This window comes from Colletotrichum higginsianum, chromosome 1, assembly GCF_001672515.1.
Source record: "Colletotrichum higginsianum IMI 349063 chromosome 1, whole genome shotgun sequence".
NCBI classification, from domain to species: Eukaryota; Fungi; Ascomycota; class Sordariomycetes; order Glomerellales; family Glomerellaceae; genus Colletotrichum; species Colletotrichum higginsianum.
The window spans coordinates 1816199-1840148 of NC_030954.1; the positions used below are offsets into that span (position 1 = coordinate 1816199).

Here is a 23950-nt window from a genome sequence, read left to right on the forward strand (position 1 = left end):
GAGCTCGCCCACAGCAGATGTCACTCACGCAATCGCCTTACGAACGGCCGCGCACGAACGTGGGGTTTTGAGTTTGCTTGTTGACGTCGCATAACCTTGGTCTGCTCACTGACTGCTCCTTATATAATAGAAGTCACCAGTATCGATCGCGACAGCAGTATTATGGTCGGTTTGGCGACGACGCACACGTTATTCGCAACAACCCAGTATTTGCCAACCGGAAAAGACAACGCAAAACACAGTCGATATGAATACGGAGGATGAAAACCTGGGACCTCTAGTCCGCCTATGGGGCATCCGGACGGAGCAGCTCCCGGCCTCGAGCGCAACAAAAGCTGACTTGGCGCCGTTCCTGATCGCCGTGCTGCAGGAGGCGGTCCCCTTCATCGACGCCGTCGCGCCCAAGGACGGCACGGCGCGACCTAATGAGTGGAAGGCCAAGGGCACCAAGACTTTTCCCGAGTCGACAGCGCCTGTTGAGCAGTACGAGCGCATCATCTCCGCTGTCGAGCTCGAGAAGGAGGCGGCGCGGAACCAGCTGCCGAACAACAACTCCATCTCCACTGAGACGTGGGCGTGTCGGAGAAGTGTTCACAAGGATCGGCCGGGCAAAGGGACAGCGGCGTGGGAGGAGTTTGTCAAGTGTTTCAAGGACGACCACGTCGAGGCCGAGAAGGCCTTCACGCCGAACGTGATGGAGACTAGGGAGGCACTGATGTGGGACTGTAAGGGTGTCGTTGTCGAGGAAGCGGGGCTTTTGTGGGAGGATTTCAAGGTCGGTGTGTCGGAGATCAAGCACAAGTTGGGAATGCCGCTCAAGAACCGCGTATTTCCCGAGCTCATCGTCTCGGCCAAGGCGAGGGGCGTTGACGAGTTCGTGGTCGTATCGATGCCCGTAACGGACCTGGCAGAGTCGGACCACGGGCAGCTCGTCAAGGATAAAGGCGTTGTGGTCGGCGCGTACGTTAGTGTCGAGAGAGTGCGAAGGCTACCAACCGGCGCGATTGAGTGGATTATGGCGACGGCTTCGGATGCTAAGGGGATGTTACCGGTGTGGATACAGGCCAAGGCTGTGCTTGGAGTCGTGTCAAAGGATGTTGCGCTCTTCCTGGGATGGATTGCTGAGGAGCGGGAGCAGGGAACGAGCGTGGGCAAGTGGACCGCCGTCAAGGGTGATGGAGGTGGTGGAGAGGTTCGCCCGGGCAGCAACAATCGTAAGGCGTCGGTTGCGTTGGAGGATGGGGAATCGTCGACTGTGCAGGGAAGGTCTCCGAGGCAAAGCGTGCCTTCGAGGAACGGGAAGGATCTGGCTGTGGGAGGTACAAACGGGACAAATGGGCAGGTTCATGCTTGAAAAGGGGCGTTGTAGAATCCAATTTGTATCTGTGAGATACCTACCTAACATACAGCAACATAAAAGTGGCTGGTTGTTTAGGTGCTTAGCGATCATCGGGCTCTATAATTAGGGATCAATTACATACCTACCTGCCTACCTACAGAAACAGAACTCGAGGCTTCTAAACCCTGTTTGAACATGAGCTTCTCTTGGAAAGTAAGCTTGGGGCACTTTCCTCTAACGAACACCCTGCCTTGGAAAGGTCTGCCTTATGTCCAACGCGCCTTCCTCATATGCCATGCCATTTAGACCCAGGAGGAGGTGTGGTCATCTGTCCGAAGGGTAAACCTAGTTCCCTTTCGAGAATATCACAGTTGACGCTCAGCAGTCGATACGTCCTCGACGCCCTTTTTATATTTCGTCTACTTGGCCACACTGGGCACGGGTTTCCCGTAAACAGTCAGACTTTTTGTCTCCATCAGTTCTCTTCCTTTGTCCGGATACCTGTATCTCCAATACTTCCACCTTGTGTACCTCGTTCGCGGGCTTATGCCCTGTTCTTCAACGTTCAACGACACATGCAGAGGTATCCCATCGATACCACTGTCAATCCTCCAACCGTCATGACGAAAACTCGCTCAACTACCGCCGCTAATTCTGAGCGTGATACAGCCACTTTAAGAGAAGTCGTAAGCAAACGCTATCTCCTTATGGGCAAGACGCCAGTTCCAGGTAGAGCTGTGCAGCTAACACGCATGGGCAGGTGGCCAGCAACACTCCAAACGGGCTCGGTGCCGCCATCAACACCATCCCAGCGACCCAGCTGGCATTCAATACCAGCCATATCGTGATACTACAGGAGCTCCTGACGATGCGACGGACACTCGAAGGCATATCTCGTCGTCAGGAAGCAAGCGATGAGACGATTAGGGCCAGCGAGACGAGATTGCAAGAACTTCAGCCCATGCCTAAACGGCTTGACGATATGGGGTTCGAACTGAACAGTCACTACTTGCTAGCCGAAGACAAAATACGCAGACAAGAGACAGAGATCAGAGCTCTGGCGGACAAGATTGTTCGAAGTGACGAAGAGAGACTTGTCCTGGATCGTAAGGTAGAGCAGCTTTCTACCAAAATCTCTCTGCAGGCAACGCAAGCAGACCCCGAGGAAAATGGTTCAAGTAAGTGGTGTTATTTGGAACGGACCAAAAACACTAACATGGGACAGCTCGGTTCGCATCCAAACGCAAAGAGCAGGAGGCCCTGCCAGCATACGAGCCCAACGAGCAGTCGATGCCTTGCGAAGTGATTTCCCACAGACCCAGCATTATGACAGTTCCTCCAACGACGCCAGCACCCAAAAGACTCAAGATCGAATACCCTAGGCTTGCCAAACGTCAGGTGCTGAGCTTTCGGAAATACATGAAGGCTTCCAAAAACGACTATCAGAAGGCCCCCCCAAAGACCGGCAGCGACATGAGGCGGTTCATCAATCAATTCATCGAGGGTGTTCAGGACAGGAATGTTTCCAACAATTTGCAGGACCAAATTCTAGCACAATTCCCCTCGAAAGTTCGAAGGTCGAAGTCAATAAGAGGGCCGCGCAGTATTGTCATCGAGGGCAACCTGCACTGGGACGATGTTTGCCAGGTTGCCAGCTTACTGCAGACTGGGAAGGGAGCTGAGGAGTGAGCCAGCCTTACTTGAAAGTGAAGTATTTTTGTTTTGGAGCTCTTGAGAAAGTAACCATGGCTTACAAGATGGACCGTAGAGAGGAAAGGGCCAATGAGATTTCCGGCATGCCTTCTTTGTTGCAGATTGCTGGGCCATTAGGTGTAGATAGACAGAGATGAAGTTTCAATAGATTGCTAGATCGGAGGCATTTGTCCGCTTTTTTTTTTCTTTTTCTTTTTTCGTTTTTTGGATGCCAAGTTTTCTGAGGTGAAAAGAATCAACATCAAAGAAGAGACCAGCTTGCAGGCTTCATACTTTCCTGCCTAAGAGAGAAGCATGATTCAATTGGTTCAATTGGTTCAATTGTCGTTGATCATAACGTGTGAAGACTCGCCCGTTTGACTAGAAGCGTCCTTCCCTCCGAAGTTATATCCCTAACCTATCTCTTTGTAGGCCTTAACCACATTGAATTAGGTATCTGCCCAATGCTACCCAAGCCCTCTGTCCATCTGCTGGTGCTTCGTCCACTTTTAACCTAAAAGAAGTAGGGAGAAGCACCAGCAAGTGGTGTACAGACTCTCCTACCACCCATGAAAGGGGTCACTTTCAAAGGGTTCATCCGGAGGCAGGTGTCATGCTTCGCTTGTCAGACAAAATACGCTTGATAACTGACATCACCAGAGACTGCCGTCATCATCTCAGCTGGAAACACAGCAGCAGCAGGTTTTACTTGTAATGACTGGGCAGAGGAGTAAATCGAGCGCAGTTGGGGTATGTGTAAACCATCAAGACAATAAGAACGTCATGATCGTGTCGTGGGAACCAGGCGAAGTGATTCGGCAGAAGACTGCTTGTTCCCATAGTGCTTACGAGGTAGCGGCAGCCTCTGCGTTGGCCTTGGTGCTGTAGGGGCCAAAGAAGTCAGGGCTATTGGCAATTTCCTCCTTGACCTAGAGAAGAGTATCGATTAGCTTCCGGCATAGGGAAGGGGAGGGTTGCCAAGAGAACTTACAATATCAAGACCACCAACCAGCTCGCCGTCGACCCAGAGTTGAGGGTAAGTAGGCCAGTCGGCGTACTCCTTCAAGCCCTGTCGTACCTCATCGTCCGCCAGAATATTGAAGAAGCCGTACTTGACAGAGTTCTCCCTCAGGATGCCGACAAGTTGTCTTGAGAAACCGCACTGGGGCGAGCTGGGGGTGCCCTTCATGAAGAGCATAACGGGGGCGGCTTTGACGAGGTCCGCCAGACGCTTGAACAGCTCCTCCTTGGCCTTGGCTGGATCAACAGTCTCCTCCACCGGCGCGGCGGCGCTGGGGCCGTTCTCGACGCCCTGGTTCCCATTCACCGTGCCGGTGGCGCCGGCAGCAGGCTTCTTCGCGTGTGTCTCGATCGCGTTGCGCACCTTGACGGCGCTACTGCCGCTGACTGTCTCAAGAACCTGGCCGTTGCGTAGGAGGACGAGAAAGGGGACGGCGGTGACGTTGTAGGTCTCGCTGATCTCGCTAAGCTCTTCGGCGTTTATGGAAACCCAGGATGTCTGCGGGGGGCTGGTGACGGGGTACTCGGAGGCAAGGGTTGCGAGGACGGTCGCCATCTGGGCGCATGGGGCGGCCCATGGTGCGTGAAACGAGATGATGTGGAGGGTGGAAGGCGGTGTGGAAGCAATGTGCTTCTCAAAGTCGGCCAGACTGGTGATTTCCGTGATCGTCGACATTGTGTGGTTTCGTAGATCGTGTACCTTTTTTGTTCAAGGGATCGGGCGCGTCGCAAGGGATTTGAGGTCAATGGGGGAGAAGGGCCGTAGGAAGGAGTCGCGTGGAGTTGTTGAGTCTTGTGGAACAAACACCGGATGAGGGACGGGTTCGGTCGGACGTTGGATCGCGAAATGACAAGGCCAGCGGCTGATAAACCACAAGTCTCCGATACGTGGAGGGGTATTTGGAGGGGCAATTCGTGAGCGAGATTTTTGGACTCGTTGCGATTGTGACGGGTACACCGATCTCCGCAGATAGGAGATGGTTTAACTACATAGATATATGTCCATAACGTAAGAGACTAGCTGTTGCGTCATCTGGCGCAAGATTTATGAGGCTTGATTGCATATGTAGATGATGCTACTAGGCGAAAATGTGCCCAAGAGAGCCCACCTATGTGCCTAGTGAAGGGACCCTCCAAGCGGAAAGCGAAAGCGGCAAGCACCTCTGGAACACAGTGCGTCACTGTACTCGTGGGTCGGCCGTACTCGTACCTTAGGTACCGGGCTGGTGCTGGCGCTGCCACAGCACTTTCCCTGCCCCGCCTCGACGCTTGGCCCGACACTGGACAACGCTGAACTGCGTAACCGACCTCCCGCGTATTGGATGCTGGCGGGACCGTGCTTCACCTCCAAGTTCTAGTTCCACCTGTGCTGCGCCTCTCCAACTTTCGGCTGTCCACGACCATTCTGCAATAGAGGCGGTTGTTTTGCTACGTCAGCTTCTTCGCCCGCAAGACATAGGCGGCTCCCCGACGGAGATCTTTACGACCTGACCACTTTTGCGTCACTATTTTCCCTATCTCTGTTTCCCATCTCCCCATTACTCTGACTTCCCGACGATCCAACGTTCTGCGACCACTGCCAGTTAAGCTCATTGCCCAAACTTGCGATGGCGTCACTCAACCTGTCCATCAACGGACCCTCGATCAAGAGCAGCTACCAGAGCGTCATCAACGGCCAGCCTCCGAACTCGAGCTCGCCGACGTACGCTCAATGGGCTCTATTTTCCGTCCAAGCTCCTCTGGCCAATGCTTTCCAAGATAGCGGTGCGAAGGAGAGCGTGCTCAAGGTCCAGAGCACTGGTGGTAGGTTCCCCCGCTCTTCACCGAGCTCCCCACGCCCGACGTTGCTCGGCGAGGCATGCGCTGACAGGTGTCCTCCCCCACACAGATGGCGAGCTTTCGGATCTGATCGAGGACTTCAACGAGGGCCGCATCCAGTTCGCCTTTGTCAAAGTAAAGGATCCCAACTCCGGCCTTCCTAAAAATGCCCTGATTGCCTGGTGCGGAGGCGGTGTCCCCGAGAGAACCAAGGGCTACTTCACTACCCACACCGCGGCCGTTTCCAAGATCCTTCACGGTTACCACGTCCAGATTACCGCTCGCTCGGAAAGCGACCTCGAGCCCGAGAGCGTCATGCGCAAGATTGCCGATGCCTCCGGTGCCAAGTACTCAGCAGGCAGCTCCACGCCTTCCGCCGCCCCACCCCCGGTGGCCTCTAAGCCCGTCTTCACTCCCACCTCCTCCTCCGTTGGAAATGTCAACCCCATTGTGGCCGCGCGAAACCAAAAGACTGTCAACGCTGACGACGATGGCTGGGGAGCAGATGCTCCGCCGGTGACTCGGTCACAGCTGGAGAAGGTCGAATCGGCGTACAAGCCTACCAAGGTCAATATGGCTGAGCTCACAAAGCAACGGCAAGAACCTTCCAGCTCCAACGGTAACAGCTCGCAAGACCGGCCCGATGTTGTAAGAGGCGCGTACCAGCCCGTTGGAAAGGTAGACATTGCTGCCATTCGTGCCGCGGCGAAGAACCAGAACGACGACCGGCCAGCGCCTGTCAAGGGCGCATATGAGCCTGTCGGCAAGGTCGACATTGCCGCCATTCGCGCCAAGGCGCAGAAGCCGTCGGAGCCCGTGGAACAACAGGAGGCTGCAGATGACGAGCGGCCTAAGTCGCTGGCTGAACGAAGTGCCGCGTTCAACCAATCCCAATCTGAGCGCCTGACATCGCTGCCCAAGCCCAAGGTCGCCAACAAGTTTGGGGGCGCAGCTGCGTTCACCGGCACCAAGGCGCCGGCGCCTGGTGGCATCGGCTTTGGTGCACCTTCAGTGCCGGCTCCCCCGCCTGTTGGCGCAGCCAGCCGTACCTTTGCCGACCAAGGTGGCAAGACACCGGCTCAACTCTGGGCCGAGAAGAAGGGCAAGCAAGGAGGGTCCATTTCCAACGTCGTCTCGCCTCCGGCTACTTCCCCTATCGGCGTACAGAAGAGCGGAGAGTGGAAGAGTGGGTACGCTGGTAGGTCTTGGGGTCCCGTCAAGACAGCCGAATACGGCCGTGGCCAGATCAGCCAGGAGAACACTGGCGAAGACCCCCAGCAGAGAGATACTGAGACGCCTACCTCGCCCGGTGGTGGTGGCGTTGGCGCTCTCCGCGACCGCTTCAAAAATGCCGCCCCCATCGCTGTTGGAGCTGGTGTCGGGGCTGGTGTTGGCGCTGCTGCCGGAGCTGCCGCTTTCTCCCGTGAACAGCCTCAGGAAGAGGAGGACGAGCCGTCGCCGCCGCCTCCCCCGTCCAGTGATTCCCGCCCTCCTCCTGCTGGTGGATTTGCTCTGCCCGGTCTGCCATCCAGACAGGCTGCCGAAGAAGAAGAGGAGGAGGAGGAGCAAGAGCCTCAGTCCCCCATCAGAGTTGCACAGCCCGTTGCTCGTGGACACGAGGTCGAGATCGAGCGCCCTGCGGAGAGAGAGCCTCCTCGTCCCATCCCTACTCAAGAAATTGAGCAAGAGCTGCCGAGAGAAGAAGACCTTCCGGAGGAGCCCAACGATGTTGGCCGCGGCGCTGCTGCAGCTGTCGCAGAGCAACAATTTGGTCAGGAGCAAGTGGCAGCTGGCCAAGCGTCGAGCGGTGGCAAGCGGGCTTTGATCCAGTACGACTATGAGAAGGCCGAAGAAAACGAACTTGAGCTCCGTGAAGGCGAGTACGTTACCAACATTGAGATGGTGGACGAGGACTGGTGGATGGGCACCAACTCCCAGGGCGAGAGCGGCTTGTTCCCTAGTAACTACGTCGAGCTGGTCGATGACGAGCCTGAACCGGCGCCGGCGGCACGGAGCGCTCCTCCTCCCGCCCCGGCCCAAGCGGAGCCGGCACAGGCACCGGCACCGGCCGGTGCCGGTCGGACCGCCACTGCCCAGTTCGACTACGAGGCAGCCGAGGACAACGGTAAGACAGGTACTTCCCCATCATTGTAGGCCGCGGTGCTAACACACATATCCAGAACTTTCATTCCCCGAGAACGCAACGATCACGGATCTCGAGTTCCCCGATGAGGATTGGTGGTTCGGCTCCTACGGTGGAAAGCAGGGTCTTTTCCCTGCCAACTATGTCCAGTTGGACAACTAAATGTGAGTTGACGGAACGCAATTTTAGAAAAAGTCTTCGTGACGGCCAGCGATAAAAAGTGTCCCGAGCCTCTACGAGTATTCCCAAGGGTTGACTCGGAGGGTTCAACGCCTTCGATATGAATCAAAATTATTGAACCGTTGTTGATCATCTACCTCTTCTGAACCTGGTGACTTTGAAACGTGCTTTTCGTAGTGGTCCCGAGCAGATTGATCACGAGAATGCGAATATTATGTTGATATTCAACCTGTCGGCTCGGGCCGGCTGAGGCTAGTGGTATACATGCACCGGAGCCAAATCTGTGCCGATAATCACTTGGCCTTCAAGCTATAGTTAGATCTAGGACAGGCCAAATTCAACCAAATCATGTGTTCATTTTCACATCTGGAGGTGAAATACTACTATAGGACCCATTACTGCGAACGGGTAAGGGAGTACGCCCAGCCAACACCAAGAAGGAATAATAGACACAGTGCCGTAAACGCCAGGGAATAAAGTGAGCAACAACGTCGCTGAACCCATCGTGGACCTTGTCTCGTCCGTCCATCCGTCCCGAATCCATACCTCGGTTCCTCCTTCCATCCCAAGTCCTTCGTCGCCTCAGAGTCATTGCGCTGAGTAGCCGGGAGACGAAGACAGGCCAAGGCGGCAAGGCCGCTAATTTCCTTCTTCCCCTCATCGTCGCGATCGTCGTCGTCGCCGCCACCGCCTCTTCGGGTATAAGCTCGACGGCTCTTCTCCCCCAAGAATTACAGTTTGGAGTTTCGCAATCCTCAAACCCCCACACTCAGGGGGAGGGGGCCACAGACCTTTCAACTTTGACATCGTAAGCATGTCGGAAATGTCGATATCTCACACACACACACACACACACTCTCTCTCTCTCTCTCTCTCTCGGAGACAGTGTGTGCAACTTAGCAGATTTCGAAGCAGCATTCGCAACTGAGGGGAACGTTAGCCACCCCGACAAGAGCGATGGTCATGAACAGGCAGTGAAAGACTCACCATTCGGCGCAGCATTCGCATGTCTCGTCAATGACGCAACAACAGCACAGAGCGGCGAGGCAAGCCGTCAGGCAGTTGCCGCCGCCCTGCTTCTTCTGCTTAGGTGCCTGCATGGGAGGTTGCTGCTGATACTGCATCGGGGGCTGGCCACCTTGGGGATAGTAGCCGCCGCCGCCATGCTGTTGCGGGTAACCTCCTTGAGGAGGGCCGTAGGACTGGTGAGCGTATTAGCCATCAGTATTCCTGTTGTACAGATATGGGATCCCGGGCGCGCGACCGTATCGCGGAAGCGGCTGTGAAGGGAGGGGTGGCGGGAGGAAGGAGTGGCCGGCTTACAGGCTGAGGCTGCTGAGGGTATCCTCCTTGGGGAGGGCCGTAGTTCTGGTTGTAGTTGCCACCCTGGTTGTAGTAGTCTTGGCTGGCCATTTCGATCTATATGGTATTTAGGGTTGGCAAGCACGGGACAATGAGACTATTCACAGAGAGAGAAAAACGACAAATTTGAATGACGTTGGAGTATACTATGTGAAAAGATGTGAAGGGTGTGAGTGTGCGAAATGAAAAGAAATGCTGGGACTTTTTTGGGGTGGGAGACGTGTGTCGATAAAAAGGCGCCCCCAAGTGGTCAGTCTTGCGGAAAGGATCCCTGCGGCTGCAGCAATCGACAGGCTGGGCGAAGCTGCTGGCAACCCAGCCCAGCCCAGTGGAGGAGGTACGGATGCTTTGGTACAGTACCCTTACCCAGCACCGCTGCGCAAGAAGCACCACTACTTTTCAAAAGCAGACGCTCAGCACCCATTCGGAGAGAGCGATGGCGCTGCTGCGGGGCCGAAGTACAAGCTTTTCTCTCTCCCTCTCCGTCTTTGCCCACCAAAGTGCCGTCGTAATTAGCACGGGCGCCGAATGAGCGAATCGACTAAGTACTGTGGAGCGAGGGCCTATCGGCGTGCCCAGCAGGGACCGCCATAGGTCGCTATAGTATTGATGACTCTAACGATGGATCGAGAAAGTCGCGAACCACCCAGAACAGGCCGCGGACTCTCCGTGCCTGACTCGGAGGAACGCACACCTCGAGAAATCCTGGCACCCGGGTGGAGAAGCTGTTGGGTTGCTGACAGTTCCTTACATACCTGAATACTACTACTAAGGATAGAGGAGGCTGTATCAACCGTAGCGAGCGGCGAGCGCAGCAGCGCCAGCCACGATCTAGGGACTCGTGGCCCAATTAGTCCGTCGTCGTGGCCCCAGTGGCGTGGTATGATGCCGCGTCCCTTCGCCGCCTGTTTAGGCCCCGACCATCATGACCTCTCGCCTCGATCCTGCGCACCGCAGACAGGTTGCTGAGACGAAGGCGATGGCGCCGTGTCTATTCCATCTATTCGCATGCACATCCTAACGCTGGCCCAAAATGGGCTTTGGCCCGATCTTGCCACTGCTTGCTGCCTCCCGAAGACGATGCCCGCCCACCCCCAAAATAGACAAGCGGCTGCATTGAACGCCATGAAGACAGATTCCCGACGATGTTTGGAATTATGGCATCGTCTGCTAACACGGACGAGGCATCCCGCTGATTAAGGTACATACCTACCTTACAGTACCTAGGTATGTAGGAAAGTTTGGTCAGGTGGTCAGGACGCTCTCGCTGCGATTAGAGCGCGGTCTCACCATAAGGGCGGACCTGATTGGGTTTTTGTGCCCATGTCCTCGCCATCCAACCCGTCGACAAGAAGTCAGGCGCTCCGTAATCTGCGGGGAATTTACCACACCTGCACTACGGTGAGATGTATGTATTGGCTTTTCTCTTCTTCTTCTTCTTCTTCTTGTTAAATGCAACTGTTTGATCAATCCCAAGCCCACAACCTCGCGCAGTTGAACACCGAGACAGACCCCGTCGAAAGATACCCGCATAAAGTCCCATGAACATGCCACGATCCACCTTGGCCGTGAACATGGTTGCGAGGAGAGACGCTGCTGCGCGTTCCGTTTCCACACCTCCCCAGTAGCACCTGCCACCAGGACCAACCAAAAAGAAATGGCTAAGCCTTGATATGTGCCTGTGCCGAACACACGACGAGCCTCAGCCACAGATCCTGGGAAAGATGCCGAACGCCCGCGACGGATTAACCGGTAGAACTCCTAGGTACAAGCGGTTGGAATATGAAGGGAGCGTTTTAGTGTACCACTCTCTCAAGACCATGCAAGCAACGACCAGCCGCACAAGATGCAGGGCCGATCGCCCAGGGCTTCCCAGATAAAAAGGAGAAAGAGGAAATCAAAACTCGGGGTCCAAGCACTGCCAAGCTTTGCGGCGACGGCTGTCTCGACGGGATGGGCTCAACCCCCCAGTTCCCGCCCACGTCAAGCTTCCACACGATTACAAGGCCGGCGGCGTCAGCCAACCATGCTTCCTTGGCTTCTCTGGCCTGTTTAGGGTCTCTGCCGGCACCGCACGTCCGACTTCAGTGACTAATAGATACTTGTTTTCCCACGATCGGCTGACCTGATACTGCAACTGTAACGACGCTAGACACACCGTTCGTTGGGCATGATCGGTCTTGGTTGCGCGCTGCCGTCGGGGCCGATTCGGCCGTTCCAGCGGGTGGCATTCGGAAATGTATCTTCTCATACTGTATCCGTCTCTTAAGAAGAAGAAGGAGAAGAAACCGGAAAATCTGGAGCCCACTAGCGCGACCTCTTGGTATTTATGTAGTGTAATAGTGACCCGGAATGACATGCGGGAAAAAACGGGGGAGTGTCCCAACCCAGGGGACGGACTGTTTGATCGTCAAGTCAAGCCTTCGACAAGCATTTCTCTCTATCTGGGAGTTGGAACAATAGAAGTGGAGCACTCGCCGTAAGCCTGCTCTACTTGCCTAGGCAACACTAAAAGTAGTTAGCTATGTACCTACAGAGTACAGATGTGGCCCTTCCACCCATCAACCCGCCCGCACATGACCCGCCACTTGCCGTGTATTCTCGCATGCTGCCTTCCATCTTCATTTCTTTCGCAGGTGCAAAGCTTGGTATGGTTCGTAGCGAGCTGGTGTGTGTGTGTGTGTGTGTGTGTGTGTGCGCATGCGTTCTGGATCGGCCCAGCAGCGTCTACATGCCAGACACGCGGAAGAGTGTCGTGCCAAGAGAGATAGCTGCCGACTGCATGTGCGGCCGACTTGACGATGCTGCTATACTTTCGTCTGTCCTCCTTGCGGTGCAACAATGTAGAGAGAGATGTGCACTGGAAGATGGACTATAACTTGTTCCTTCCACTCTAAAAAAGAAAGAGAAAAAAGAAGGTACATTTGTGTACTGTAATTCGCTCTCAGATCGTTTCTCACATTCATGTCTATATAGTACTTTGTAGATGGCGCACTTGCAAATGCTCGACAAACAGACACACATAACCTATTATACACTATTCAACCATTTGTTCCACATACCCTCGTCCTCGTCCTCGTCCTCATCCATGCGCCCATATGGGTCATCGCTCGTACCTCGGCAGTGGCTCTGAGCCTGCTGCGTGGTGGCTGGGTTGCCCAGCGCCTGCTTCTGTACGGTAGCTATACTGCTGGCCGTAGTCGTTCTCGTCTGCCAAGACCGGCGCCGACGGTTCAGCAACGTCCGCTGGCGGTGCCGATGAGCTGGGTCCGGCATCGTAGTCATCTGGAAACTCGGGCGGCGCGCTGGCTTCGTTCAGCAACCGTTGCCGCTCAAGTTCCTGTTTGTCTTCTGTTCGTGCCTCGCGCGATGTCGAAATATCATCAAGCGTCGGCGCCGACGGTTGATCCTCAACCCCGTTGCTTCCTTGGTGCGCCTGTGATTCGCATGGAGGCTCATCCTCAGCATCGTAGATGTTGGGCTCCGGCTCCGATGCCCCTGACGGGCCAGCCTCTCCCCTTTGAGGCGGCCGGCTCGGTAAAAGTCTCTCTTCTTGCCTCCGTGCTCGTTCTTTCTCCGTCAAACCACCCTCATCTGGGACTTGCGGAGGAGGCACGTAGGCCGGGGCTTGCACCTCATCTGGCGGACTCGTAGGCTGTATCATGATCGTGGGTTGTCGACCAAGCGGCCCCGGCATTTGAGGGGTGGGTTGTGGCCAGTAGCTCTCACCGTCATCTCCGTGGATGTCGTCGACGGGCCAGTGGCTAGAAACCTCATCTCTGCTAAGGGACCTTTCGCGCATCTGCAATGTACGCAACGTGTTACTCCGCCCGCGCAGCCTCGTGCTGTCTGTTGTGCCCAGAATCACCTCGAAAACGACCGATATCACTCCTTTTTCACGTCGTAGGCGATCCGTGTCTATCACGTTGCCTCCCCATGAGGTAAGGGCCGCGTTGTTGCCATCGGTTGCGCCAGAACCAGGCGCGTACTGTGCCACTCTCGACTGGCCACCCCCTTGGAGCTGGCTAGCAAGCCTGCCGCCCAAATCGACCAGGACCTCCACTTGGTATTTGAAGCTCACCATGTCACCGGGCACGCCTTTGATAGTCGGAAAGACGTCTTCTGGTACCTTGAACGATGCCGTCACCGTTGTTTCCATTGTTGCCGGATCGATAATCAGAGGAGCGACAGACTGGGACAGATCTTTTCGGAAAACGCTGAGCGACGACGTGGAGGTTAACGAAAGACCGCCTAAGCCTGTTCGCGACCGTGGATAGTAATCTTCCTTCGCAAGCTTGCGGGCCTCTTCCTTGGACATGATGTCGGCGAACATGGAAGCGGGCGGCGCTGTATCGACCCTGCCTTGCCGATACATCGTGACGATGACACCATGCATGCTCTTGATCCGCTTGATATGCTGGACCGAAACCTTTACTGATACCGTATCGCCCGGCAACGCGCCACCCTTGAGCATCTCGATCGTAGCCGTGATTGTTTTCTCGTCGACGGCTTGCATTTTGGAGTTCGACAATGAGCTGCTGGCGAATTGAGGCTCCGCCCGGGCTAGACTAATGCCTGTGCTCGAGCTGACAGTGCTGTCGCCGCTGACTTCGCTCTGGATATCTGTATGTGTTGGGCTCCGTGGATGATCTAGCGGATCGTGCGGAGATTCCTCTGTCGGTGCTGGTGAGTCGATGGCACGCTCAGCATCATGGTGTTCCGCGTCGGAGCCATTCTCGGTTGCATCCAAGGCGAGGGACGCCTTGTCAGCACCGGTGGTCCTTCTACGCCTTGACTTCTTGGATATCGGCTCGAGATAGATGGTCCGGGGACGGGGAGGCGCCAGGGATCCAATATCTATTTTCTCAACCAGCTGAATCTTCCGATCGCAAGATGACGTGGGCGATATCGAGGTCGGGCGCGTTAGAGTCGCTGTGATCATGTAGGAAATCGTGCCTCGTTCAAACTGAGAGTGGCGATGCGTCAGCACTGCATTTCCTTGCGTCAACCGAGGGGACGGGTCATACATCAATACTACTAGGCAGGCCCTTTTCAGGGAAGACTAAATCGAAGTTGAATTCATATTTCCCGGCCTCCAACCTCCCCTCACCGCTGAGCACCTGCTCATCCTGAAAGAGTGAGGCGTAGCCATTGCCGTGATACTGTGCCGACGTCCGACCGGACAGGGCAGGCTTCGCGACGGGGGGCTCGCTGACGGCTGGCCCCTTGTGCACGCGAACGTAGCCATGCAGGGCGACCGTGAGGTGAGTGATGCGGACAGGCTTGACTACAGTCAGGACTACGGCGCCATGGACGTGGTCGCCGGCCGAGTACTGGCGGTGGGGGTCGTCGGGGCGGACGTGGAAGTCGGCTAGGTTACGCGAACGCGATCGGCCGGGCAGGGCTAGGCGAGAGAAAAACGAACGAGTGGACGAGGTTGTTTCTTCGACGGAGCCGTTGGAGTGCGAGTATGCGCCCATGTATGCAACGACTTGCGGGCCGGGCCTTTGGCTGTGTCGTGGATCAATCGGAATCGGGTTCGGGGTCGGGTCGGTGATGATTGAGGGTGATGTTGTCGGCAACGGTGGACGTGGAGCAGATGTTGGTGCGGCGGGCGATGGCGAGTAATGGGGCGAAGGGGGCGCAGCAGGGGCGACGACGACGAGAAAGGCGAAGATGGCGCCCGCGATGCCGACATGCAACGAGGGGATTCGCAAAGCAAGGCCTGACTGGTGGCTTGCAGCTTTCAGCGGGGAGGAAACGCCGTCACGTAGGCAGCAAGACGCGGCTCAAGGTGTCTTGTTCGTCTAGGTGGTAGTAGAAACGGCTGCTCGGGCGGCTGGAGACCGACTCCACGAGGTCTCAGTGCGTCAGGACAGTCAAGGGACCTGTGCGTGCTGTGCTTTCGGTAGGACTGGGAGGGGAATTGATTTGATGATGGAATGCCAGGCTGGGATCGGAGAGATGCTGGCAGCGGGTTTCTTGGTTGCATATGCCAAGAGCGAAGAGGGAGCCTTGCCAAGAAAGCTTCGCTTTTTCTGGAAATCTCGAGGGTTCACAGTCTCAGATTGCCCGTGGGTGCCGGGGTGTTTAGGAGGAAAACAGCCTGAGGCACGAGAAGTTGGGGCGATGGCCCGATGGGGTCGGGGCCACGTAGTGTGTATTACTGTGCACGTTGGCTGCGCCGGGAGTATATTGCGCGGCTGCGGACTTTGGTTTCCCAAACGAAACTGGACTTCCTGGCTGGGAAGTGGGAGAGGCCGTCCTAGGCGGGAGTACTAACGAAGGTCGTCCGAGTGGAAGAAGGGGCGGAGAAAGGGAGTATTAGAAGTGGGCGGACGGACTCGGTGTCTAAGAAAGCGGCCTGTGTTCGTGTCAGTGACAATGCCGTCTGTCCGTATGTACCTAGGTAGCGCAAGTAAATAGGTACGGACAGATGACAGTGGGTAGACGGAGGGGGATCGACCCAAGTTACCTGGTAACCAAGTCCAACATCGAGCAAATGCCCCATTCTTGAGTGCGGAAGGACGGCAAGGACTGAGGGGGGGTTGGTTTGGGCGGCAGCGGGAAGGAAACCGGGTTCGATTGGGCTGTGGACTGGGTCAAAGTGTGAGTTGTGGACTGGATCGATCTCCATTTCTGGACGAGTAGCAACCAGGGGGGCTAGGAGCAGCAAGACGGAGCGGGCAAGAGTCAGGGCGGTTTTGCACGTGTATCCGTAGTTAGTGTGCAGAAGGCATATGTAGGCAGGTAGGTACGGAGGTACGAGATACATACCCGGTACGTGCTTTGCTATCCTACCAAAAGAGAGCGAGAGAGAGAACTTCCTCTCCTTGCTGGCTGCCCGCAGCTTGCCTGACTAAGGATTTGGAACATGAGATCCTCACTTAGGAACCTTGGCAAATCTAGCTCTCTCCTGTGCCTGGCCGAAACTGGCCAAGGGCCTTCCTTTCTGGTGTTGCCTCAACAGGAACAACACAAGAAGACATGCAACTCACATCATCACATATACCGCCCATGACGCCCGTGTGACTCAACAGAGCCTTACCATCTGAGCTTCCTTGCTTGGGTATCTTATCCGAACCCTGTCTGAGGGTGTCCGAGGTGGGTGTGCGAGGTAGGTGTGCGTCCTGTCCTGTTGGTGCTCCCCTCCGCAGAAGTGCGCATGTTTGCCTGTTTGCGCGGCCACCACCCATCCGACTCGCGGCTGCCGGGGCTGTATTTGAGATGCTGACAACCGACGAGGCCCAACTTCTACACACACTGGAGAAGTTTCCCTGACCACAACCTCGCAGATGGTGGGCCAATCACTTGTACAGTCTCCCGACAGTGTGGAGGTAGTGCAGCTAGTGGCCCGAAAATGGTGCGTTCCGGCCACCTCAAGTCCAGTCCGACAGGTCTGGGAACGCCGATTCCACAACGGGACCAGGTGTGGAAAAGTTCTTTACTTATCGTTTCCTCCATCCTCCCCCTCTGCCCTCGTTAAAAACCACAGCATACAGATACACTGTTGAGTGTCTGTCTCTGCCCCTGTCTGCCTGATCCACCAATGCAACGAAGGCTTGTGAGAGACTTGTGAGAGACTGATGAGGCGACAGAAACGTGGCCGAATCTCAGCTCGGTTTTCGACAGTCGAGATCGCAAGGTGGTTTGGGCAACATGAACCCCGGGTAATCATCCTTCGTAACCCTGTCGTCGGCCAAACACGCAAGCCAAGACCAAAAGGCCAGGTGAGGCGGCGGTGTCGTGTGAGTGAGAGCCACAAAGTGTTACACCGTTGGCGGTAACAGATCTCATCCCAGTCTGGGTTGCAACATAAAGACTTTCTTGGCAGAGGGATAGAAACACCTTATTCTCCGGCCGAGGGACAGCGATGTCCTAAGTATTCCTCCGGTCACACACACGCATGCCCGTCCCTCCTTTTATCCATCCGAGTCCCCAGCACCTCATCCCCGTTTCGCCTCATAATCGTACTCAGTTCACGCGCCGGACATTTGTATCTCGTCACATCTACCTGCCCCAACAAGCATTATTCTGTTTTAATCGTCTGGTATCATGCTATTACCGTCTCGTCTCTAATAGTTTCCTCACGCCGCATCGATGCCCTTTGTTCGGGCACCTCCCATGTCGGCTCCCTCCCCTCCGTCTCCAACTAAGTCCCCGGTGCTTCCAATGACCGACCTATCCGTCAATATTCAGACAGGTCTCACAATACAATTCCTTACCGATCGTGGCCACCGATCCGCAACAGATCACCACGTGCCATGCTTTTCCGGACTCCGATGCCATGCAAAATGCCAAATGCACCCCCAAGAACTCCTGGTGCTGTTCATGCTCTAGTCTAATAAATCAATCCAACGCCTCGCCGCTGAGGATGCTCGACAAAATGCCAGCTCCGACGCCCTCGGCAATGTTCTCCATTTCCTTCTCGCCAACACAGCTGGCCACTCGCTTGTCTTCCCCTGTGGGGAGCGCAGGCTTTCGTCCTCTCTTGCTCGGTGTCTGTGTCATCACGAGACTGCCAGTCTTCCCATCGACAGGGTTGATGAGACCTAGAGTCTCCAGACTTCCGATGACCTCTCGAAACTCTGAGCTTGACAGCGGGTGCAGAACCGAGTCTCGTGTGCAAAGGACAGAATACGTCTCGTACAAAGTTTTTACTGTAGGTGCCATTGTCTGCGACTTGGTGGGTGCACTCAGGCCAGTGGCCATCTTTGCCGCTCGGTTGCGCTTCTCAAGGGCAACCAATGAGCAAAGTGCTGCCTTTTGCTGCAGATTGAGGGCTTTCAGTCGCTGGTTGGTTCCATTGCTGAATGCTGCTTGTGTGACTTGGTTCAGGTGCTTCAGGAGAACTCGCGGGGCACTCTCGGCCGTCAACGTCTTGAGAGACGCCGCTGCGACGTGAGAAACGCTTCGGGAGGACCCACTAGAGCCGGCCATGTTGGCCTTTTCACCAAGAGGCTTCCGGGACGGTGTCATCTGCAGAACCTTCTCCCTTGCCTCGTTTTCGTGTTGCCGCCGGGTCTCTGACTCGACCACGTCTAGCGCGCGTCGGCAGATCTCGAAGGCTTTTCTCAAGTCCCCCGTCTGACTCGACACCTTTCGCGAGCAGAGTTCAATGGCCGCGGGGTGGAAAAAGGGGAGTGTTTTCTCCTCGCTGTCGACCGGCATCAGAGTCATCAGACGCGTAGTGATGATGCTCTTAATTTGGGCGGCCGAGTACGGATGAAATGGGAGAAGCTCCGGCTTGAGGTTCTTGGATTTGAGTCGGGGCAAAAATCGGTCGGTGAGGTCGAGTGCGTTCGCAATGCCGATCAAGGCCAATCGTGACGGTTGCTGCAAAGACCACTCGAACAACCGATATAAGCTCTCCAAGCCCATGGTCAGGATGTGGTCGATTTCGTCCAAAACAAGCAGGTATACAGGCGAGTCTTTCTTCTTTGTGACAAAAATGTTCTGCAGCTCTTCCATGGCCAGGGCTTCCGAAAGATCGCCGTTGTAACCCAAGAGCTCTAGCAGGGTGCTGTACAGGTCCTTGGAAGACTTGATACTCATGCAGTTGACGTACGCTTGTCGAACAGTGGTCGATTCTATCAACTGCTCTGTAATCTCCTTGACCATTGCACTTTTCCCCGTCCCAGGAGGGCCGCTGACGTAGAGACACCCACTCGGGGTTAACGAAGAGCATCGCTGGACGAATCGAGTCAATTGCTCTCGCTCCTTCTCGCGTCCCACAAGTTGGCCTGGGTCAGCACCCCGGGCAAAAAGCTGTCGGGCAGAGTGGTAGACGGTCTGAAGAGAACCAGGCGTGAGAGGAGACTGGGGCGTCAACCTCTGGAAGAGTCTTCCGGCGGACTTGACAACCTGCCGCGGCGTAGAGGGTGAGTCGGCAAAGACGTCTCGGTGTCGTGGGGTTTGAGGCGTGATTGGGGTTGCCTTTAAGAAGCTATGTGAGCGGGAATGCTTAGTTCTTTTCGAGGTCGGTTCGGCGTATGCGTCTTCATTGTTAAGCTGGCAGCCGAGCTCGAGCGTGGCTGTTGCGTCGGGATCTGCGTTCTCATCGTTGTCCAGGGCGGCTCGGGTTTGTCGCCTGGTGCGCTTGGCGGGAAGCTGGGATTCGTCTAGACAAGTTGTGAGAAGGAGGCTTCAACAGGAGTTGCGAAGATGTGACTGAAACCTACCTTGATGCTGGACAGGCCTCGTCCGCTTACCGAGTAAGGTACGAGACATTGTTGCTGATGATTGGGTGGACGAAATAGATAACCGTACTCGACAGTTCTCGAGAATTATCGCCTTGGGAAACTGCTTTCACGATATGAAGAGTCGTGCGGTAGGAGAAGTTGAGTGTGGGAGCTTGTGGTTGCCTGTGGAACTGCAGACTCTTAATTAAGTGGTAGGCGCGCGCCAGCACGATGGCCGGGGAACGACGCGATACCAGGGTCGCGCAGCGCGCTTTCTCGCGATTTCAATTAAACACGACCTAGTCCGTTTAAGCGTTACGCATGGTCCGTGCATGCGTCGTTCCCTCCGTGCTTTCCTTAGGTCGTTCACCCAATGCAGCGAGGCACGGTCCAGGATACAGTGCCAATATCTATCATTTTCTTCACACTGTAAATCCCCCTTGTTTCCCCACGAACGATGTGGCAATCGACAATAACCCCACCGACCGGAGGTGCCCGGCGATTTCAGCATGAAAGCCGGACGAAGCCGCCCTCCATGATGCTGCAACACCTCTCCCTTTGCTGCCTTGCCTGAATGCTCAGAGTCCCCTTCGTTATGACACACCATACCAGAATCCCTCGTCTTTTTCGTCCACCGTATGGATAGGGGCTTGTTCAGGCTTCTCGTCTCACCCTAATTCAGGGCGTTGGTACACATAGAATTCGCAAGGCAACCGGCGTTCCTGTTCAACCTTCCGTCCCTCTCAACTTGCTTCTAACAAACATATCTAGCCACCGTACTGTCCCTGAGTTAAATTTGGACTTATTTCCGGTTTCGCTGCCTGCCAAGATGGTTGACACGGGGACAAGACGTTACAACTCCCGGGTGGAGGAGTTTAGAGAGAGAGAGTATCCCATGCTCAAAGGTATAATCGCCTCCCTGCAATCATGGTAGCCTGGCATATTAATCTTGGTATCAGACTCAATCTATCTTGATCATGCCGGGTCGACGTTGTATTCCAAGTCTCTCATCGAGAGGTTCTCTGCAGACATGATGTCGAATCTACTAGGAAATCCACACTCTGCCTCGTCGTCCTCCCAGCTCTCCACATCGCGCATCGAGAACGTTCGTCTCAGACTCCTGAGCTTCTTCAACGCCGACCCCGATAAGTTCGACCTAGTTTTCGTAGCGAATGCTACCGCCGGGATCAAGCTTGTATCAGAAGCTTTTAGGGCTCTGCCTGAGGGCTTTTCATATGCGTACCATCAAGCATGCCACACGAGCATCATTGGGGTTCGTGAAGAGGCGCGCGGGAGCGCGTGTGTTTCAAGCAATGATGTGGAGAATTGGATTTCTGGAACACACCACTTCGACTTCGAACAGCCAGGATCGCACACGCTTTTTGCATATGCGGCTCAGTCTCACATGGACGGTCGGCGCTATCCCTTGACGTGGCCCTTTCTTTTACGAAAATCGCCTACTGCAAATCACTCGAGTACATTCACGCTCTTGGACGCAGCTTCACTAGTCGCGACGACTCCTCTAGATCTCAGCAACTCGGAAACGGCCCCCGATTTCACAGTTCTCAGCCTCTACAAGATATTCGGCTTTCCAGACTTGGGCGCTTTGATCGTGAGGAGACAGGCCGAGTCGGTGTTTAACCACAGGCACTATTTCGGTGGCGGGACTGTCGATATGGTGGTCTGTGGAAAGGAAAATTGGCATTCGCTGAAAACGACATTCTTGCATGAGCGTTTGGAGGATGGCACTTTGCCATTTCACAACATTCTCGCACTGGATGCAGCGTTGGATGCCCATACAGAGCTGTTTGGAAACATGGCTTGCGTGTCATTGCACACGACCTTCCTAGCAACTCGCCTGTACGATGGGTTAGCTGCCCTAAAGCACGGCAATGGACTATTGGTCTGCGTCATCTACTCGCAGCCAAGCAACGGCGATGATTGTCCTGCCCGTGGGCCGCTCATTTCATTCAACATTCGCAACTCTGCCGGTGTCTGGGTCAGCTTGCATGAGTTTGAGAAACTCGCAACCCTGAAGAACTTACACATTCGGACTGGTGGTGTGTGCAGCCCAGGGGGTGTTGCGGCGGCACTCGGATTGAGCCCCTGGGAGATGAAAAATAACTTCTCGTCTGGTTTCCGCTGCGGGACGGACCAAGACATCATTGCCGGGAAGCCAACTGGTGTGATACGAGCAAGTCTAGGCGCAATGAGCACGTTATCGGATGTTGATTTTCTCATCAACTTCGTCAAAGAGTTTTATCTGGAAGAAACCGTACCCGCCACCATGTACCACGTTGCGAAGCCTTCATTCGCAGGGCTTCGTATCCAGAGCATTGTTGTGTATCCCATCAAAAGCTGCGGCGGCTACTCCGTACCTTCTGGTACGGTCTGGGAAGTCAGGCCCGAGGGTTTGGTCTGGGACAGAGAATGGTGTCTGGTGCATCAGGGATCGGGGCAGGCGCTCAGCCAGAAACGGTACCCAAAGATGGCTTTGTTTCGGCCCATCCTCGATTTCGACCGCGGTATATTACGTGTCACCTACCGTGGTGAAAAACCAGTGCACCTACCCGAAGAGATCTCTGTGCCCCTTTCCGCAGATCCGAGTCAACTCGACTCGCCAAGCTCAGTTCGAACGAGACTTTCTCGTGTATGTGGAGACAATGTCACAACGTATACCTACAACTCTTCTTCTGTCAATAACTTCTTTAGCGACATTCTCAATGTGCCGTGCGTATTGTCTCGGTTCCCAGCCGGTGGTCAAGGACTCGCCATGCGTCACTCGAAAGCCAAGGTGCAGAAGCACGAGCAAGTCAAGATTTCGACGCCAAGGACATGTCCGGGGGCTTTCCCGGAACTGCCATCTCCTCCAGAGTCAGATTCGGAGCACTCTACAGCGAAAATATTACTCTCTAACGAAAGCCCAATACTTGTGATCAACACGGCTAGTCTACACGCCCTAAACCGCGAGATCGAAGCGAATGGCGGAAGAGCCGTTCCATCAGAGTCATTCCGGGCCAACTTGGTGATCGGAACGATTCATGGGTCCGAACAAGTAGCATGGGCGGAGGACGGTTGGGCTAGCCTTACAGTGGGCGGTGAGAAGTTCAACATGATGGGAGCCTGTCGCAGGTGTCAAATGGTCTGTGTCGATCAAGAGACTGGCGAAAGGCACCCGGAGCCGTTCGTCACGTTGGCCAAAGTTCGAATGTTTGACGGCAAGGTATACTTCGGCACGCACATGGGCCACGAACCAAATCCTACTTCTGCAACGAAAGGGAAACAATTTCCAACCATACGAGTTGGAGACGCGGTCAATGTTGGTGCTAGAGCATGATCGAATTGACCTGTAGGCAGTGGTTCCGATCGTAATGACAGAGGCCCATGGCTCATAATGACAGCAGCCGGAACATGTCAAATAATTGCACATTCAGTCGATGGCGACACAGTATTTCGATGAGTGTGAGAATGCTTCCGCTGCTACTTGTTTCTCAACACAGTTTATGTCGCAAATGATTTCAAGTCCCGAACGTAGTCATCGTGATGATAACATGGCAGTCACTCATTTCCCCATTCCAGTCGGAAAGGATATTCTCATGATTCTCAGGGTTCTGGTGAGTCCTAACGTGGTCCAATGGGAAGCTGGACCAAGGTCACTCTGACCATACGAAACCCCAGATAGTGGGGAAGCAGGAGAAGTAATGTCCCTGCCACCCGCGTAGAGTGTCCCTGACACGTACAGTGTGTTCTCCCACGCTAGTCCGGCCCGACACTGTCACACGTTCAAACGCCTTCTATGTGCCGTGTCCTCCAACCTACAATCTGCTTCTTCCATCACTGTCGACCAAGGTGGCCCCAATTCCTACTTTCCGAAATTACGATTACGAAATCCTCCCTTGCCTCGTTTCTCCCGGTCGTTCGTTCAGTCTCTCGTGTCTTCCCTCTACTCGAAGGCTCGGGTGGGCACAGCGGCTTTCCTGCAATATCCGATTTGGGCTCCACCTGGTGCACCACTCGCCGCTCGGCCTTAAAAACCTCCTACTCCTGCCTGTCCAATACTTCTCCACTTCGTCTTCCATCACACATGCCCATCACTTTCATCCTCCCAATCTTCCAAAGTTTGTTCCGACCACTTCTCGACCAAACCCCGCACCCTTTTTGTACCATAACGCCTTGAACACTTCCCGGTGGTCATTCCGCCAACCTTCATCCCCT

At 55.0% G+C, this 23950-nt stretch overlaps 9 protein-coding genes across 9 annotated transcripts; 4 read left to right on the forward strand and 5 right to left on the reverse strand.

Annotated features, from left to right (window-relative positions):
- Window positions 1-247: 247 nt before the first annotated feature.
- CH63R_00558 (uncharacterized protein) lies at window positions 248-1354 on the forward strand (the record flags this gene model as incomplete). The annotated part of the gene is made up of 1 exon (XM_018295533.1): window positions 248-1354. The coding sequence occupies one exon, from the start codon at window positions 248-250 to the stop codon at window positions 1352-1354; it is 1107 nt and encodes a 368-aa protein (XP_018163895.1).
- A 560-nt stretch (window positions 1355-1914) lies between these two features.
- On the forward strand, window positions 1915-3028 carry CH63R_00559 (uncharacterized protein; the record flags this gene model as incomplete). The annotated part of the gene is made up of 3 exons (XM_018295534.1): window positions 1915-2025; window positions 2100-2517; window positions 2565-3028. The coding sequence occupies 3 exons, from the start codon at window positions 1915-1917 to the stop codon at window positions 3026-3028; spliced, it is 993 nt and encodes a 330-aa protein (XP_018163896.1).
- Window positions 3029-3876: 848 nt separating this feature from the next.
- CH63R_00560 (Glutaredoxin) lies at window positions 3877-4727 on the reverse strand (the record flags this gene model as incomplete). The annotated part of the gene is made up of 2 exons (XM_018295535.1): window positions 3877-3960; window positions 4023-4727. 2 exons carry the CDS (start codon window positions 4725-4727, stop codon window positions 3877-3879), a joined length of 789 nt encoding a protein of 262 aa, XP_018163897.1.
- A 931-nt stretch (window positions 4728-5658) lies between these two features.
- CH63R_00561 (SH3 domain-containing protein) lies at window positions 5659-8174 on the forward strand (the record flags this gene model as incomplete). The annotated part of the gene is made up of 3 exons (XM_018295536.1): window positions 5659-5854; window positions 5922-7994; window positions 8050-8174. The coding sequence occupies 3 exons, from the start codon at window positions 5659-5661 to the stop codon at window positions 8172-8174; spliced, it is 2394 nt and encodes a 797-aa protein (XP_018163898.1).
- A 364-nt stretch (window positions 8175-8538) lies between these two features.
- Window positions 8539-9008, reverse strand: CH63R_00562 (uncharacterized protein; the record flags this gene model as incomplete). Its single annotated transcript, XM_018295537.1, has 2 exons — window positions 8539-8906; window positions 8984-9008. The coding sequence occupies 2 exons, from the start codon at window positions 9006-9008 to the stop codon at window positions 8539-8541; spliced, it is 393 nt and encodes a 130-aa protein (XP_018163899.1).
- An 80-nt stretch (window positions 9009-9088) lies between these two features.
- CH63R_00563 (uncharacterized protein) lies at window positions 9089-9605 on the reverse strand (the record flags this gene model as incomplete). The annotated part of the gene is made up of 3 exons (XM_018295538.1): window positions 9089-9116; window positions 9180-9394; window positions 9516-9605. The coding sequence occupies 3 exons, from the start codon at window positions 9603-9605 to the stop codon at window positions 9089-9091; spliced, it is 333 nt and encodes a 110-aa protein (XP_018163900.1).
- A 3052-nt stretch (window positions 9606-12657) lies between these two features.
- Window positions 12658-15034, reverse strand: CH63R_00564 (Arrestin; the record flags this gene model as incomplete). The annotated part of the gene is made up of 2 exons (XM_018295539.1): window positions 12658-14520; window positions 14582-15034. 2 exons carry the CDS (start codon window positions 15032-15034, stop codon window positions 12658-12660), a joined length of 2316 nt encoding a protein of 771 aa, XP_018163901.1.
- Window positions 15035-17903: 2869 nt separating this feature from the next.
- On the reverse strand, window positions 17904-19784 carry CH63R_00565 (cell division control protein; the record flags this gene model as incomplete). Its single annotated transcript, XM_018295540.1, has 2 exons — window positions 17904-19675; window positions 19766-19784. 2 exons carry the CDS (start codon window positions 19782-19784, stop codon window positions 17904-17906), a joined length of 1791 nt encoding a protein of 596 aa, XP_018163902.1.
- Window positions 19785-20564: 780 nt separating this feature from the next.
- On the forward strand, window positions 20565-23072 carry CH63R_00566 (Molybdenum cofactor sulfurase; the record flags this gene model as incomplete). Its single annotated transcript, XM_018295541.1, has 2 exons — window positions 20565-20640; window positions 20695-23072. The coding sequence occupies 2 exons, from the start codon at window positions 20565-20567 to the stop codon at window positions 23070-23072; spliced, it is 2454 nt and encodes an 817-aa protein (XP_018163903.1).
- Between the last annotated feature and the right edge of the window lie 878 nt (window positions 23073-23950).